At 50.3% G+C, this 15,970-nt stretch overlaps 1 protein-coding gene across 2 annotated transcripts in view; it reads left to right on the top strand.

Annotated features, from left to right (window-relative positions):
- GFPT2 (glutamine-fructose-6-phosphate transaminase 2) overlaps nucleotides 1-15,970 on the top strand; it is a 53,767-nt gene that overhangs the window by 16,350 nt on the left and 21,447 nt on the right. For both annotated transcript variants that reach the window (XM_025389020.1, XM_025389021.1), the window contains exons 3-9: nucleotides 4-102; nucleotides 624-749; nucleotides 5,537-5,595; nucleotides 6,276-6,410; nucleotides 8,770-8,831; nucleotides 12,230-12,309; nucleotides 12,830-12,947. In XM_025389020.1, coding sequence (XP_025244805.1) covers nucleotides 4-102; nucleotides 624-749; nucleotides 5,537-5,595; nucleotides 6,276-6,410; nucleotides 8,770-8,831; nucleotides 12,230-12,309; nucleotides 12,830-12,947 — 679 coding nt within the window. The remainder of the gene's footprint in view (nucleotides 1-3; nucleotides 103-623; nucleotides 750-5,536; nucleotides 5,596-6,275; nucleotides 6,411-8,769; nucleotides 8,832-12,229; nucleotides 12,310-12,829; nucleotides 12,948-15,970) is intronic.

The following is a 15,970-nucleotide window of genomic DNA, read 5'->3' as shown; positions in this document are numbered from 1 at the left end:
CAGGTGTGGCAATCGATGGGAATAATGATGACGTCAAAGAAAGATACATTCAGCTGGTCAAGAAAAGGGGCAAAGTCAAGGCTCTCGATGAAGAGCTCTACAGTAAGTGGAGGGCCTCGGAGCGGGAGGAGCCAGTGCAGCACCCGCCGCTTTCTAGGACTGTATTCCAACAGCGTCGGACACTGGAGATTTTCACTTGTCCCGGCTCAGATACACAGAAGGAGGGTTAAGCCCATGCAGTAAAACCGGGCTTCGCAGGGTGTGGGATGGTTTATTTTAGGTGGCGGCAGCACGGGGATAATTTTTTTAAGTGTTAATAGTTATATACAGTAGTTATTTTAATTCTGGCAAATGATACTGCTTTTCTGTTTATGGTAGGGATATATCATTTTCTTTTTAAAGCAAGTTTATTTCTGTGAAGAAGAGAGCTAAGCTACAGACAAGTAGTAAATAATCCTCAGCACGGGCGGTTTGTGGGCCTGCGTGGACTCCCGGGGTGGGAGCCGGCGGGGAGGTGCCGTCGGTGTGGGTGATGTGACTTGGTAATGACACCAGGTTACCCTCACAGTCCTGGGCCAAGGCTTGTGGTTCAAGTGTGGCAAACTGATTTTCCTTTCATTTAGAACAAGACAGCATGGACTTAAAAGTGGAGTTTGAGACACACTTCGGCATTGCCCACACGCGCTGGGCCACCCACGGGGTCCCCAGTGCTGTCAATAGCCACCCCCAGCGCTCGGACAAAGGCAACGGTACGTGGCATGCTTTCCCGTTCCCACAGTTCCGCCTCACCCTGAGCTGTGTCAGGGCCAGTGCCCGCCAAAGCAGGTTCCACGCCCACCTCTGACTTCTCAGCCTGCTTCGTCTTCCCAAGAGAATGCGGATGACCCCTCTCCCAGAGATCCGCCAGTGGCCTGGACCTCAGTCAGGAGGCAGGCAGCCTGGTCCAGGGCGGTGCTGGCCTCCCAGGATTGCACAGGAAAACCGTGGCACTTAACCAGGAGAGCTGCTGGCTCCTTGGAACCCAGCCCATGAGTGGGACGAGGCCGCGTGAGGAACTGAGGGGTCTGGGCACTCTTCCTCCCCAAGCGACGGAAATGTTGCAGAAGGCTGTGCCCTTCAGGGAAGGATGGGTTCTGTCCTTATGCAGCTAAACCCATCTCTTCCCCGCGGAATGGTCCGGGTAAGGGCAGGGGCTATGCTGGTCCTGATGGGTGCCTGATGCACGGTGGGCCCCAGCAGGAAACCTCAGCGCCAGGGGCTTAGGGTTTGGAGAAGTAGGGGCTGCAGCCGGAAGCCAAGGGCTCTTCCCAGGTGGAGAGCCCTCAACTCACCTTGATTCATGTTTTGTTTTTTTTTTTTTGAGACGGAGTCTCGCTCTGTTGCCCAGGCTGGAGCACAGTGGCCGGATCTCGGCTCACTGCAAGCTCCGCCTCCCGGGTTCCCGCCATTCTCCTGCCTCAGCCTCCTGAGTAGCTGGGACTACAGGCGCCCGCCACCTCGCCCGGCTAGGTTTTTGTATTTTTTAGTAGAGACAGGGTTTCAGCGTGTTAGCCAGGATGGTCTCAATCTCCTGACCTCGTGATCTGCCTGTCTCGGCCTCCCAAAGTGCTGGGATTACAGGCTTGAGCCACCGCGCCCGGCCTGCTTCATGTTTTTAAAAATTGAGAATCACTGTGCATAAAAGTCCAGACTTCTGGCATCCCTTGAAAAACTGGAGGATCTGGAAACACTGAGCTGATGGCGAGTTGGAGCACCACGGATTGGCAGAGGCCCAAGGTCGCTGCAACTGTTGTCCTTGGTGGGTTTCAGGCTCTCCTGTTCGCCCAGTCACCCCCTCAGGCCAGCTCACAGGTCTGTGTCACTTGCTTGGGGCCCCAGGATGGTTCTCCACGCGTGATTCTTTTAAATGACACCCTTGCCCCCTCTCATGGGGGAAAGACTGGTAGGTCTGCACCTCCTGGTGGCTGCCCTCAGGGGTCTGTGGTCAGTCCCAGGGCGCCGGGTCCCCTGCAGTGGGATGCAGTAGGCGTGGAGTGGGAGAGAGGATCTAATCCCTGTCTCCTCCCAGGCCTCCAAGGGCAGGCCGGAGTCTAAGATATAACCTGGGCCTTCCAGGGGGTCCCCCACTCTAGGTGAGTCCTGGTCTGGTTACAACCCCCTGAAGCCCCAACCTGGACATGCCAAGGGAGGGTGTGCAGCATAGAGAGTGATTTCTGAAGTCAGCCGGACCCCCCAACCCAAGACATCCTGTGGCATCGTGTAAGTTCGTGCCAAGCCTAATGTTAGATAGGACCAAATACATCAGAGCAGTTACTGGGAGCTTATTAGCAGGCACTAAGCCTTGACACTTGACGGGTCCCTCTGCGGTTAATCCTGGTGGAAGCCAGGCCACAGGAGAGTAGCACCAGCCTGCTTGGTGCCCCCTACCCACTGCAGATCAGTGGTTCTCCGAGGCAGTGTAACTGGGCGGGATGGGCAGGCACCCCCACCATCCGCAGAAAGTGCAGTGGTGCTGCTTCTCCCCAGAGCACTCTGCAGGGTCAGCAGCTCATCCTGTCCAGTTTGGAAGGGAAGGTGTCCCCCAGAGAACGGAAGGAGAGCCCCGTCCACCCCGCTCAGCAGAGCAGCCTGGTGGTATCACAGGGGCCAGGGCTACTCACGCAGGCGTCCACGTGGTCAGAGTCTTGAGGGAGTGAGGTTTTTGCTGGGGCCTGTTCCTTGGTTCTGGCTCACCCCCTGAACCTTAGGGCGTTTCATCACTGAGGCACACACCCTGTATCCAGGAGGAGGACAGCAGACCCCATGGTGCTGAGGACCTAGAATGTACATCTGGCCAGAGCCCAGGTCAGACGCAGAAGCTGGTCCCTGGAGCGGTCACGCTGGCCGAGAAAACACTGTACCCAGACCAAGTGCCCTGAGATGTTGCCACTTCAGCCACAGTGTTCTGCCCTCCTGAGTGATAAAAGGAACCTCATTGGAAAATCCCTCACTTCGGTGCAGACAGTGATTCTCACTGTATCCCCAAAGCAGGGAGGCTCCAAGGAGACCCACCCACACCCAAACTTGGACACTCCAGCCCTGACTCAGGATGAGTAATTGAAAAGGAAACAACAGGGCAATAAGCAAAGATTTATAAAATTTCTTTGACAATTCAGCAGTGATAGCTGAAGAGCATACTTTTAAGGAAGTCTGAACACCCAGCAGCTACACTGCACACCCGGCAGCTACACTGAACACGCGGCAGCTACACTGAACACCCGGCAGCCACACTGCACACCCGGCAGCCACACTGAACACGCGGCAGCCACACTGCACACCCGGCAGCCACACTGCACACCCGGCAGCCACACTGCACACCCGGCAGCCACACTGCACACCCGGCAGCCACACTGAATACCCGGCAGCCACACTGCACACCCGGCAGCTACACTGAATCCCCGGCAACTACACTGCACACCCAGCAGCTACACTGCACACCCAGCAGCTACGCTGCACAAGGAAATGACACAAAGATTTTGCAAAGACAACATGGATTCTAGGAAACAAATTAATGATAGGATCATAGACTGAGATGAAAGGAAGTGTGATAGAATTAAGAGAATAATGTAAAGAAACAATATCACCGGCCAGGCACTGTGGCTCACGCCTGTAATCCCAGCACTTTGGGAGGCCGAGGCGGGTGGATCACGAGGTCAGGAGATGGAGACCATCCTGGCTACCACAGTGAAACCCCGTCTCTACTAAAAATACAAAAAATTAGCCGGGCGTGGTGGCAGCGCCTGTGGTCCCAGCTGCTGGGGAGGCTGAGGCAGGAGAATGGCGTGAACCCGGGAGGCGGAGCTTGTAGTGAGCCAAGATGGCGCCACCGCACTCCAGCAGCCTGGGCGACAGAGTGAGACTCCGCCTCAAAAAAAAAAAAAAAAAAAAAATCACCAAAGATACTAAACAAAATGGAGAAGGGGATGGATGTGGAGCCAGTTAATATGGGTAACTGGTGTGCACAAGAAGTGATCAGAACACAGAGCAGTAAAAATTAAATAAATGAAAAACAGAGCTGAGCTGTGGTCAGCACATCTGTTGAAACTGGGCTTTTCTTATTTAAGCCCTCCCATTTTTTAGTGTGACCTCACATAAACAAACAATACGATTTTTTTAAATAGAGGAAATCATGGTGAGAATAAAGAAAAAGAATAATGGAAAAGATTTTTTAAAATGCTGTGGGAGAAATCTTTCCTGAAATAAAGGAAAACTTGAGTTAGAGATTCAAAGAAGGGATCAGAAATAGTCAATAGGCCGGGTGCGGTGGCTCAAGCCTGTAATTCCAGCACTTTGGGAGGCCGAGGTGAGTGGATCACCTGAGGTCAGGAGTTCGAGACCAGCCTGGCCAACATGTGGAAACCCCGTCTCTACTAACAAAATACAAAGATTAGCCAGACATGGTGGTGGACACCTGTAATTCCAGCTACTCGGGAGGCTGAGGCCAGAGAATTGCTTGAACCCCAGGAGGCTGTGGTTGCAGTGAGCCAAGGTCATGTCACTGCATTCCAGCCTGGGCGACAGAGTGAGAGTCCATCTCAAAAAGTAATAATAATAAATAAGACTTCACAGCGATGCTTTGAAAAAAAAAGTAGTCAATATTTATGAAGCACATCCAACATCTAGACACCTCCTGGTGGAATTATTGAACCTTAAGGGCAATAGGGAATCTTTATGTCCTGTAGGAGGAGAGGAAAACGGGGCTACGTGCCCAGAAAAATTATCAGGCTGGCCTTGGACCCTTCCCTCAAGGCACTCATACACCTGCTCTTTATTGAGAAAATGCAGTGGGGTGGAGGCAGACATCCCTCACCGCAGCCCACCCCTCTCCGGCCCCTCCCGGGTCAGCGGGAGTGCTACCTGTGCAGGAAACCACCCGTGAGTGCGGCAGGCCTGGGGGAGGTGGGAGAAGCTGCAGCCAGCAAATCCTGCCGTGCAGGAATGTGGCTGAGCCTGGGGATGCCAGAACTTCTGGGATTTTTCCCCCAAGGAAACCAGGATTTTAAAGTGAACCCTCAGAATTTTAAAAACTCAAATATTTTTACAACACAGTGTGGGTCCAATAAAGCACGGGCTGGACTGTTCTTTGAGACCTCTTTGTGCCTAAAGCCAGTTGAGACTGCCTGGAATCGTTTCTGGAATGAAGCGTTCATCATCCCCATGGGACACGAACCCCAAAGCCCGTTTGATACAATAGTAGCACACAGGGGAGGGCGCGCTGCACGGTCAGGCTGGTGGCTGCTGGTCACTGAACCACTGAACGAAGGATGTGTGTCTCCTCGGGTTCCCACTGTAGCAGCCGCTGCCCTAGACATCCCTGGTGCTAATCTCCAGTTCCATTGTAGCGGACATCAGTGCTAATCACTGTAAACAAAGTGTGCTTAACAGAAGTCTGGAGGCCTGGAGTTTGCCGAGAGTTCTCAAGCCTTGAAATCATCTCTCTTCACATCTGACGTGAACTTCCTTCCCAATAGCGTTTGTCTCCTAACTTCTTTTTCAGAATTTGTTGTCATCCACAATGGGATCATCACAAATTACAAAGATCTGAGGAAATTTCTGGTAAGATGCTTCCCGCAGGTGATGTCTCAATCTGGTGGGATTGGTCTCCCCAGAAACTTTACAACCAGCTCATTCCCTTGCGGAAACCAGTGTGGGAACCGAGCCTCACGCTCAGCCACGTCACTGTGTTGAGCAGGAACCTCTGCCTCGGCTGAGCCAGGCCCTGCAGATCGCGTTTGAGGAGATAACAGGGCATTAGCATTTATCTCAAGGGCCACTGCAGATTCCCAGAATCAAAATAACAGGAACTTTGTTTTATTAAACCGTCTGCGTATATAACACAGCGACTTGTGTACCAGCGGAGTTGGGGCAGAAAGTTAGAGAGTGAATGTCTAAAATTTGAAAGGCTTTGTGGTGTTAGTTGGGATGTGGGTGGATTTGACTCAACGTATTTTATCATTTTGACTGCTGTTATTTTGCAATGTCCAGATTAGTGGCAAGGGCGAGCTTCTGAGGTGGGGTGATCTCAGGGCCTCCCGGAGTGACGCAGAAGTATTTGGCTGTGTGATGCTGGCAAACATTTTTCGTCCCTTCCCAGTTTTCCTTGTTCTCGATTTAAGTCACTCCAAGGGCAGATCACCAGGGAGGAGAGGGAGCTGGCCAGGGAGGAGAGGGAGCTGGCCAGGCAGGCATTGTGCAATGACCAAAATCTGTCACACTGTGCCGACCGCATATTCCAGGAAAGCAAAGGCTACGAGTTTGAGTCAGAAACAGATACAGAGACCATCGCCAAGCTGATTAAATATGTGTTCGACAACAGAGAAACTGAAGACATTACGTTTTCAACACTGGTCGAGAGAGTCATTCAGCAGTTGGTGAGTTACAAATCCCGTCTGACTCATTCCTTCGTTCTTTCATTAAAAACATTTTTTTTCAAGCAGCAAGTGCCAAGGAATCCTTCATTTTTTGTAAACCCTTATTAGACAAACTTGCACAAAGTCCTGAGGGTAAAGGACAGCTCATGTACAGTGCCTCACCTCAGGATGTGACACTCTCGTAGAACTGGAAGATGCTCTGTGGTTTGGGAAGTCAACATCAAATAGAAAGTGACGTGTTTCGCTGTGACCCTTCTGAAATTGTGCCTGGCATTAGAATCGTGGCTTTTTATGATGCCCACATGAGCTTGGTGGTGGTGTGCAGGGGGGGTTGTGGGTGCAGAGAGGGTTGTGGTACCAAGGGAGGAGGTGTTTTTAGTTTTTTTTATTTTGAGACAGAGTCTCAGTCTGTTGCCCAGGCTGGAGTGCAGTGGTGTGATCTCGGCTCACTGCAACCGCCGCCTCCCAGGTTCAAGCCATTCTCCAGCCTCAGCCTCCGGCATGGCTGAGACTCCAGGCACACGCCACCACACCTGGCTAATTTTTGTATTTTTAGTAGACATGGGGTTTCACTCTGTTGACCGGGCTGGTCTTGAACTCCTGACTTCAAGTGATCCACCTGCCTTGGCCTCCCAAAATGTTGGGATTTACAGGCGCGAGCCACCGTGCCTGGCCTGTTTTTGTGATAGGCGGTATCAGAACATGTCTGTATGCGGAACAGAATGGCCCAAAAGAGGGGGAGAGAGAGAGAGAGATTGGGGACGTTGCAGAGGACAGGGCCCAGGGAGCAGAAGTCCCTGAGAAGGGAGCACACACTGGGAGTATTGTCCAAGGGGAGGCCCTTACACGGAGGAGGAGGTGGAGCAGACACAGGCCCATGTGGGGTGAGGGAGGACGAGAGGGGTCCATCCTCTCAGACAGCAGTGCCACCCAATAGCTCCTCCAGGGCTGAGGCCACCTGGACACTGGCCCAGAGTCCAGAACATCTGTCAGGCATCACCCTGTAGTTTAAAATGTATCATTCTTGAGCAGGTGTTTTCAGAGTCTGATTTAGAAAGTAAGTCTACAGTTGAAACGCTTTTTGTCCTCTAATTCCCGTTATTGGAGGTCCATCATTTAGAGGACGTGTTTATAAATAACAGCCCATCCCACATTTGATGTGCTGGATAATGTGCAGTGACCAGTTAGGTATTACAGCATGCTTTCTTCTTTTCCATTTTTATTTTGAAATTTCAGAAATACCTCGCTCATAATGACACTTTTAAACTTAAGACTTTTCCTACCTGGGACAGTACAGGGCTCTTTTTGGCAGAGAATGAGCAGTGTTTTTCTGTTCAGTCCTATTTTGTGGTTGACAGAAGCACCAGGGTCTGCCTAAAGCCCCCTGGTTTATGGCGGTTTGAAAGCCCTGCTGAGGCCTGGGGACGCTGACTCAGGTTCCTCTGGTCTTGTAGCTGAGTTGGCAACCTGGACCCAACACGCTGACCACACAGGGCCTGGGGCTGCCTGTGGCTCCCACACTTGGAGGATTTCATGTGGAAATTCAGATTTGCAGCTGGTTATACATAACTGAGCTCTGCTAGGGTTGTGGTGAGTTAGTACAGGATGGTCATGACGTAGGGGAGGAATTTACACCAAGAATTTAAGTCGGAAAACCATCTGGATTCTTGTGTTAGGAGAACTGGATTCTAGTTCTGACTTTGCACAAACTCACCAGCTGAGGCCCAGAGGGCGAGCGACAGTCATATTCACGGAAATGATAATAGCAGTAACGATAATAACAACCTGTCTTCTCTCGGGTCCCCCTATGCCAGGCTCAGTGCACTGGCTTATCATCACAGAAGCCACGCCAGGTGGCACTGTTGTCACTTCCTTCACAGATGAGGAAAATGAGACCAAAGAAGGCTAACGGGCTAGCCCAGTTAAGGGATGGAGCCAGGACTTGAACCCAGGCCCTACCGTGTGTTGAGCGAAAGTGCAGTTCACAGGGGCTGAGTAAGTGCTGTCCCTGAGCAGGGCAGGGCAGCCTGGCCCCAGCTATCATCTCCTGTGACTCTCACTGCCCCTGTCCGCCCAGCTGGCACCCCTGCCAGGCTCCCTGTGGGCCTGGGCAAGCATGCTGCACGTTACTCACCGTGGAATTCACACTTCCAGTTCGTGGTACTTCCCGTGGCCCCGTCTGTTTTGCTTTTCCTCGTGATGTCACCGCAGATGCGCTGTTCTGCCCTCAGCTCCCTGACGGACCCCAGGAACCTCCCGCCATGAAGAGGGGCCTGGGGGACCCATCTCGGCGGTGGGCAGGCCGCAGAGCGTGGCTGCAGAACGAGTTGACCCTCACTGTTTGTTTGTGTGTTTTCAGGAAGGTGCGTTCGCGCTGGTTTTCAAGAGCATCCACTACCCAGGAGAAGCTGTTGCCACACGGTGAGGTGGAACCCACCGGCATTTCCCATAAGAAAGAAATGAAATAAAATCGCTGAGCTGCAGGGAGAGGGGAGAAGTAGGGCCTCTGGCATGCTGGAAGGCACTTGTGGTCTCTAAAGGACAACTGTGGTTCAGCCCCGGGGACCACGTCCCCCCGCCCCCATGGCTGGTGGTGCTACACTTCTGAATTTAAAAAGAAAGAAACCTGAAAGTTGGATTTGTATTTGAAATCTCCACAGATTTTTAGAGGTGGCCAACAGATTCCACCTATAAATACATTTGTACAAATGGGGCAGAGCCAGGTTTTGTGGGGCTTGAAGCCTGTACAATATGGGGTCCCCCTTTAAGAAAAAGCGTGCAAAATTATGAACATGAAACTAGGGAGCAAAGTGAATATGGATTTAGATCCAGTACAGAAGAGGCCTTGAAGGCCCAGAGCTCAAGCTTCAGCTTCGCAAAGGAGCATCCCAGAAATCAGCCCAGAGAGCCTGGTTGCCCCCATGTGTCCCTCTGTTACGTGGGCCCCCAGTGCTGCACGGATTTACAGAAACAGATTAAGTGCCATCCTGTTTGTATTCAGATGGGTTGATCATCCATCCATCCATCCATCCATCCATCCATCCATCCATCCATCCATCCAACTATGCAGCTAATACTTGCTGTGCACTTACTGTGTGCTGGGCCCTGGGGACTTAGTGGCATCAGACCTGGTCCTTGCCTTGCAGGGCTGAACAGTTGTGCAGGAGGGCAGAGAAGGGCAGATGATGGTGATGCTCTGTGCCGGACCCCAGCACAGGACATCACCTCACCTGGCAGGGGGCAGTGGCAGGTAGCCGCAGGCAGGGGGCTGCCTGGGTCAGGCAGGCAGTGGGAAGAGGAACCAGCATGAGCACAGGCAAGGGGCCCAGAGGGAGTGGGACCTCCAAGGATCCCCGTTGGCAAGGTGGGGCATGGTGCAAGGCATTGGTGGGATGGAGGCGTTCCAGGCTCAGTGTGTTTACTGACACCTGCTGTGTACCAGGCACGAGAGATAGTGGTGAGCAAGGTGGTAATGGACACCGCTCCAGGGCCTCAAAGGCTGCGGGGAGTGGAGAGGTGGACAGAGGCCGGCTCTAAATGGCCTCAGTGCCCTGTGGGCTGCGGACTTCATCTGAAGCCCAGGGGAGCCGTCTAGAATGAACCTGTGGCCTGGGAGACTGGGCCGGAGAGGGTGAGGCTGTCTCTCCCAGACTGGCATAGTATCTCAGCAGGAAACAACAGGAGTTTATCATCATTTTTTAAACGTTTTCTAAGACTGGAACTAATTTGCCATTTGGAATTTAATTCCTTCAATTCATAAAATTATAAAATACCAGTTGGTTCATATCAAATTTAGAAGCCCTTTTTAAATCCAATTTTATCATGATTTACTATTTTAATGAACTCCGAAGAAGGCAGCGTGAAGAAGCAATAAAGCTTTATTTTTCAAAATTGCCTGTAGCTGAGGGCTCTATAACCTCCAGGACAATCTTCGGGTTGTCTTGGGAGAATTATGTCTCAAGGTCTAGAGAAACAGCAGAGCTCAGTCTACAGCAATAAAATTTGGTGGAGTCATTTGCCAAGAAAATTAGATAACCACCTACTTTCTCACTGCCATTATTATAAACTATTTATGCTAGTTCCCCACTGGCCCCAGAACTATGTCTCAGATTTGCTTTAGACAATAAATGATTGAAATATTCAAAGTGTTCATAGCATCTTCCTCAAAGCCCCAGACTTTGTCCCCCACTTTGAGAAGTCCTAAGTGGGATCGAAACAGGCCAATGTGACTGGAAAACAAGGTCTGTGATGGTTGAAGAAAAATTTAGGAACTGCATTGAGTCAGGCTAACGGATGATGGATGTATGTGGGCTGGATTCAGGCGGATGAGCAAGCACTTCATTAGTTCATTGATGTACGTTAGCAAGAAATCGCCTAAAGTGAGATGTTACTGGATTGTATTCTAATTCATGTGTTTGCAACAGCTCTCTTAAATTGTCTTATTACAGTGTTTGTCTGTGCTTTTTTCTTATCAGTAAATTAATGTCTAGAGGGGAAAAGGCACACATCCTTTAGTAACTACTGCAATTTTACCTGCCTGGTTTCTAAGAACTGCAGGTTTAGAGTGTATGCATTACCAGAGTGAGCCACTTATTTCCGTGCACACCCATGGTAAATTTTATTTGCATGTTGTAATTTATAAGAATGAGCAAAGGATGAGATTTTGGAAGCAGGATGTCATTTAAATCATGAGATCTTTTTGTTTATTTATTTATTTGTTTAGACATGGAGTCTCGCTCTGTCCCTGGGCTGGAGTGCAGTGGCGCGATCTTGGTTCACTGCAACCTCTGCCTCCCGGGTTCAAGTGATTCTCTTGTCTCAACCTCCCAAGTAACTGGAATTACAGGTGCCTGCCACCATGCCCGGCTAATCTTTGTATTTTTAGTAGAGACAGGGTTCCATTATGTTGGCCAAGCTGGTCTCGAACTCCTGATCTCATGATCTGCCCGCCTTGGCCCCCCAAAGTGCTGGGATTACAGGTGTGAGCCACCGCGCCCGGCCAAATCGGGAGCTCTTAATCACATTCACCCCTAGAAGCTGTGAATCAGAAGGAAATATCCTACAGCTCTTTCCTAAAGATCCCCTGCCGAGTGCTCAGAGAGTCGGCTCCAGTTGCTGAGACAGTGACGCTGGGACCGGAGGCCTGAGTGAGGGCCCCTCACCTTGGCCAGCTGCAGACTCCCTGAGATTTTGCCTGTGACAGTCATTGTCCCCTTTATGATGAAGTCTGCGTGGCACCGGGTGACGATTCTAAACTTCATCTGTGGGTGTCACTCAGGCAGAGACAACCACCCAATAAATCGCCTTATGTCACCTACAAAGTAGAGAATATACAAAAGTCAGTCCGACCAGTGCCCTCTAATGCCAGAGAACTGGGCTGGGGAAGGGAAGGAACAACAGGGGGTCTTTGGGCAGACGGTGGGTGCAGAGCCCTATTGTTAGAGGGATGTGCTGCAGCCTTGGCTGGGTGGAGACCCAGAGTGCCCCGTGGCCCACCAGCGCCTCATCCGCTGCCGAACGCTCAGCCTCTGCCATCTAACCGTGTGGGTTGGTCACACGTGGGGACTTGACTGGACTGGAGGAGGCCCGGCCTAGGAGGGTGGGAGTGGGACAGGTTACCAGGCTTACTGGGCAGGAGGGTGATGCCAAGTCAGGGACCTGAGACTCAGGAGCTGGCCTTTCCATCCTGTGGGACCTAAACAGGACCCTCCGCCCCTGGGAAAGGGCTGGATTTGGGGATCCTACCTCCAATGCTGGGCAGACACCCAGCCCTGGGTGTCAAAGGCAATGGGTAATGGGATGCCTCCTTCTCCCTACAGGAGAGGCAGCCCCCTTCTCATCGGAGTCCGGAGCAAATACAAGCTCTCCACAGAACAGATCCCCATCTTATACAGGACGTGTAAGTTTCTCAAGAAGTACTGGAACGGCGCAGCTGCTGCCTGGTGTCGCAGGACTCAGCAGTTGCTCTGGCACGGGGCGCGGTCAGCTCCCCTCTGAGGCAAGGAAGCCCCACTCTGAGCCAGACCCAACAGGCGCACGGCTCCAGGTCTAAAAAGTTTTTGTGCAACTGAGACTTGGCTCCATTTTTTAAAGCTTTTTATTATGGACGTGAATTTATCATGATTTTGTATATTGTCAAACATACACAGAAGTGCCGTTGTATGACAGCAACTGGGCTTTGATTTGAGTGCTTCTTTGATTTGTTTTTGTTTGCATTCCTCTCACACTGTAGCCATTTAAATGCTTCTGCAGTGGTACTGTGCTATTTGGGGATCTTTTACGCGATTTGGCTGACATAGCCAAAGCTAAAAATTGCAAATTTCTCCCACACATATTCAGAGGGGAAATTGGTTCCTTGCTGCATGTTATGCAAACAAAACATCCCAGTGGGATTTGCAACCCATTCCTCCATTTGCTAGGCACTCTGGAGAATGTGAAGAATATCTGTAAGACACGGATGAAGAGGCTGGACAGCTCCGCCTGCCTGCACGCTGTGGGCGACAAGGCCGTGGAATTCTTCTTTGCTTCTGATGCGAGGTAACTGAGCCTTCTTCTCTTCCCTTCCTGGGATTATGTAATCAAAGAATGCCTGTCTAAATACTGCCGGTTCTTACTCATCCTTCCATGTGAGCTGTCGTGGCTCAGCACGTCGCAGGGCCAAAGAGTTCAGCCATCCCTGGCCCTGGGCCTGGAGTCCTTGTCCTAGGAGCACCTGCATGACTGGTAGGCAGCCCTGGTGGCCAAAGGCCAGACGCACTGGTGAGCACAATGCTTTGAGCCTGCACAAAATGAATGGGTTAGTTGCCAATGTTGTAAAATTTGGAGATTTCACAGAAAAATCTGAATCTCTGGCTTCTCTGGAAGAACTACCAGATCTGGGCACGCCGTGCAGCCCCCTCTCGGGTGGCAGGTGTCTGGATCTGCTCAGAGGCTGCCCCCTTTAGATGAGACAGGTGTGTCTAGACCTCGGTCCCTCCCGCGCCCTCCCTGCCTTTGCCGGGGTTGAGACCATTTGTGAAAGACAGAGCGAAGACATAGGGAGTTTTTCAATTGATTCTAAAGTCCATGCTCTCATCAATCCACCAAATAACGATTTTGAAATTTGAGAAATTCTGCTTTATACTCATTTCAGGAAAAAAAAAAAGTTACACAGGCACACACACACACACAGAGAGAGAGAGAGAGAGAGAACCAAAGCACTTTCCTGCCATTTGAAGTAGAAAACCTCTATAGTAACCTCTGGTACTTTCTTCAAAGACCCGAAGGCTTGGGCCTTTGCTATGTTTCCATTCTTGATGGTTTTTCTCTTTCCCGACCAGCATCTAGTAGGACCGTGCTGTGAGGCAGGGAGGACACCAGGTCAGATCTCCTGGGAAACCGGAGTGACAGGGAGGCAAGGCCTGGTGAACGCACAGCCAGCATCGTACCTAACGCGGAGGTTGGGGCAGCGTTCCCAAATGGTGCTCCTTAGAACACGCCGAGAATACCAGCGAGATGCTGGTGTTATTTCAGTGATTCTAAAACACAGAGAATTGTAGATTTTGGCATTGTGCCATTAGAATTTGTTGAAGCTTTTATTTCTTAGAAGTTTGTCAATTAATTGTGATCTTAGCGATAAATAGTAACTTATATTCAATGAAATACGATGGATGTTTCTTTTTTTATTTTTATTTATTTATTTATTTTGTCTCGCTCTGTCGCCCAGACTGGAGTGCAGTGGCACAGTCTCGGCTCACTGCAACCTGTGCCTCTGGGTTCAAGTGATTCTCCTGCCTCAGTCTCCTGAGTAGCTGGGACTACAGGCGCCCCCCTACCACGCCCGGCTAATTTTTTGTATTTTTAGTAGAGACTGGGTTTCACCGTGTTAGCCAGGATGGTCTCCATCTCCTGACCTCATGATCCACCCCCCTCGGCCTCCCAAAGTGCTGGGATTACAGGCGTGAGCCAGCATGCCCTGCCAGAGGTTTCTTTTTTTAGAAAAAAAAAAGGCGTGAATGCCTGAAAGGAGAGGAAATAATTGTTTGTAGGGAATACTATCTATTATACATTTTTAAATCCAGCCAAAAGGCTGTTAGAACTGATAGTACTAGCAGCTGGGAGTAAAGGTGTGGAAATCCTATATCCTGGCGTTAGCCACTAAGCTGTATCTGGTTCGAGTGGGACCATGTCCACCCTGTTCTCAGGTGTCACCTCACGTGACCAGGCACGAGGCAGTCAGCAAACATTAGGTGAACCCAAAAAGCAATACTATTCACCATAGCTGGAAAAAAAAATGCTTTAATTAAATTCCTTAGAGTAAATTTTAACAAAAATACTCCAGAACGTATTTGGAGAAAACTACAGAAATTTACCGTGAGGAAGTAAGAGGTTTGAATATAGGAAGAGATTCCACATTCCTCAGTAGGAAGGCTTAATATTCTCATCTTTTTTTTTTTTTTTTTTTTTTTTTTTTGAGACGGGATCTCATTAAGTTGCCCAGGCTGTCCTCAAACTAACTCCTGGACTCAAGGGATCCTCCTGCCTCAGCTTCCAGAGTAGCTATTTTCAAAAATTAATGCACTCAACATTTAAAATTAATTTAATGATTACAAGTTGTTTTTAAAAAATATTGACTCTCCCCCAAATTAATCTGTGAATTCTGTGTTGTAATTAAGACCCTCCAGATTCTCTTTTTTTTTTTTTTTTGAGATGGAGTCTGGCTCTGTCACCCAGTTTGGAGTGTAGTGGCACAATCTCAGCTCACTGCAAGCTCCGCCTCCCAGGTTCACACCATTCTCCTGCCTCAGTCTCCCGAGTTGCTGGGACTATAGGCGCCCCCCACCACGCCCGGCTAATTTTTGTATTTTTAGTAGAGACGGGATTTCACCGTGTTAGCCAGGATGGTCTCCATCTCCTGACGTCATCATCCGCCTGCCTCAGCCTCCCAAAGTACTGGGATTACAGGTGTGAGCCACCGCGCCCGGCTCGACCCTCCAGATTCTTTTATTTGTTTATACCTTTGGAACGTCAGGAAGTGATTCTGTCATGTGTAAGGTAGAGACAAGAAAGACAACACATGCTGAGAAAGAGGAACGGCGGGCGGCCCTCCCAGATGTGAGCACGCTGTCCAGCTTTTGGGCAATGGTGGCCAGTGTGTGCGGGGCACGGTATGAGGGCCTCGCCAGGATCCCATCCAGTAATCACGACCGACCTCTGGGGAAGGCACAACTCTTTCCTGTTTACAGAGGCGGAACCTGAGACAGGCACTCCAGGGGGCGATGGATGTTGTCCACGGGCACAGGACTGGCAAGAGGCAGAGGCCCCGAGTGCACCTCAGGCCTAACTTGTGGGTCAGTGGTCTTAATGACTAGATTACATTACTACTCATTTTGGAAATAAAATAATTATATTTAAACAAACATATGTACTTGCACACATAAATATAAACACACATGGATCATGCATTGTTGGTTGGTTAATGCTACAAGGTAAGCAGTGTCGATCTCTTGGAGATAGGATGGGGCCATTTTTATTTCTTGTCACTCCATAGTTCTACTTTTTTTTTTTTTTTTTTTTTTTTT

This window comes from Theropithecus gelada, chromosome 6 (genome assembly GCF_003255815.1).
Source record: "Theropithecus gelada isolate Dixy chromosome 6, Tgel_1.0, whole genome shotgun sequence".
Taxonomy (NCBI): Eukaryota; Metazoa; Chordata; class Mammalia; order Primates; family Cercopithecidae; genus Theropithecus; species Theropithecus gelada.
Note: the sequence above shows the minus strand (reverse complement) of the source record. Positions and strands in the feature narration are given on the sequence as shown.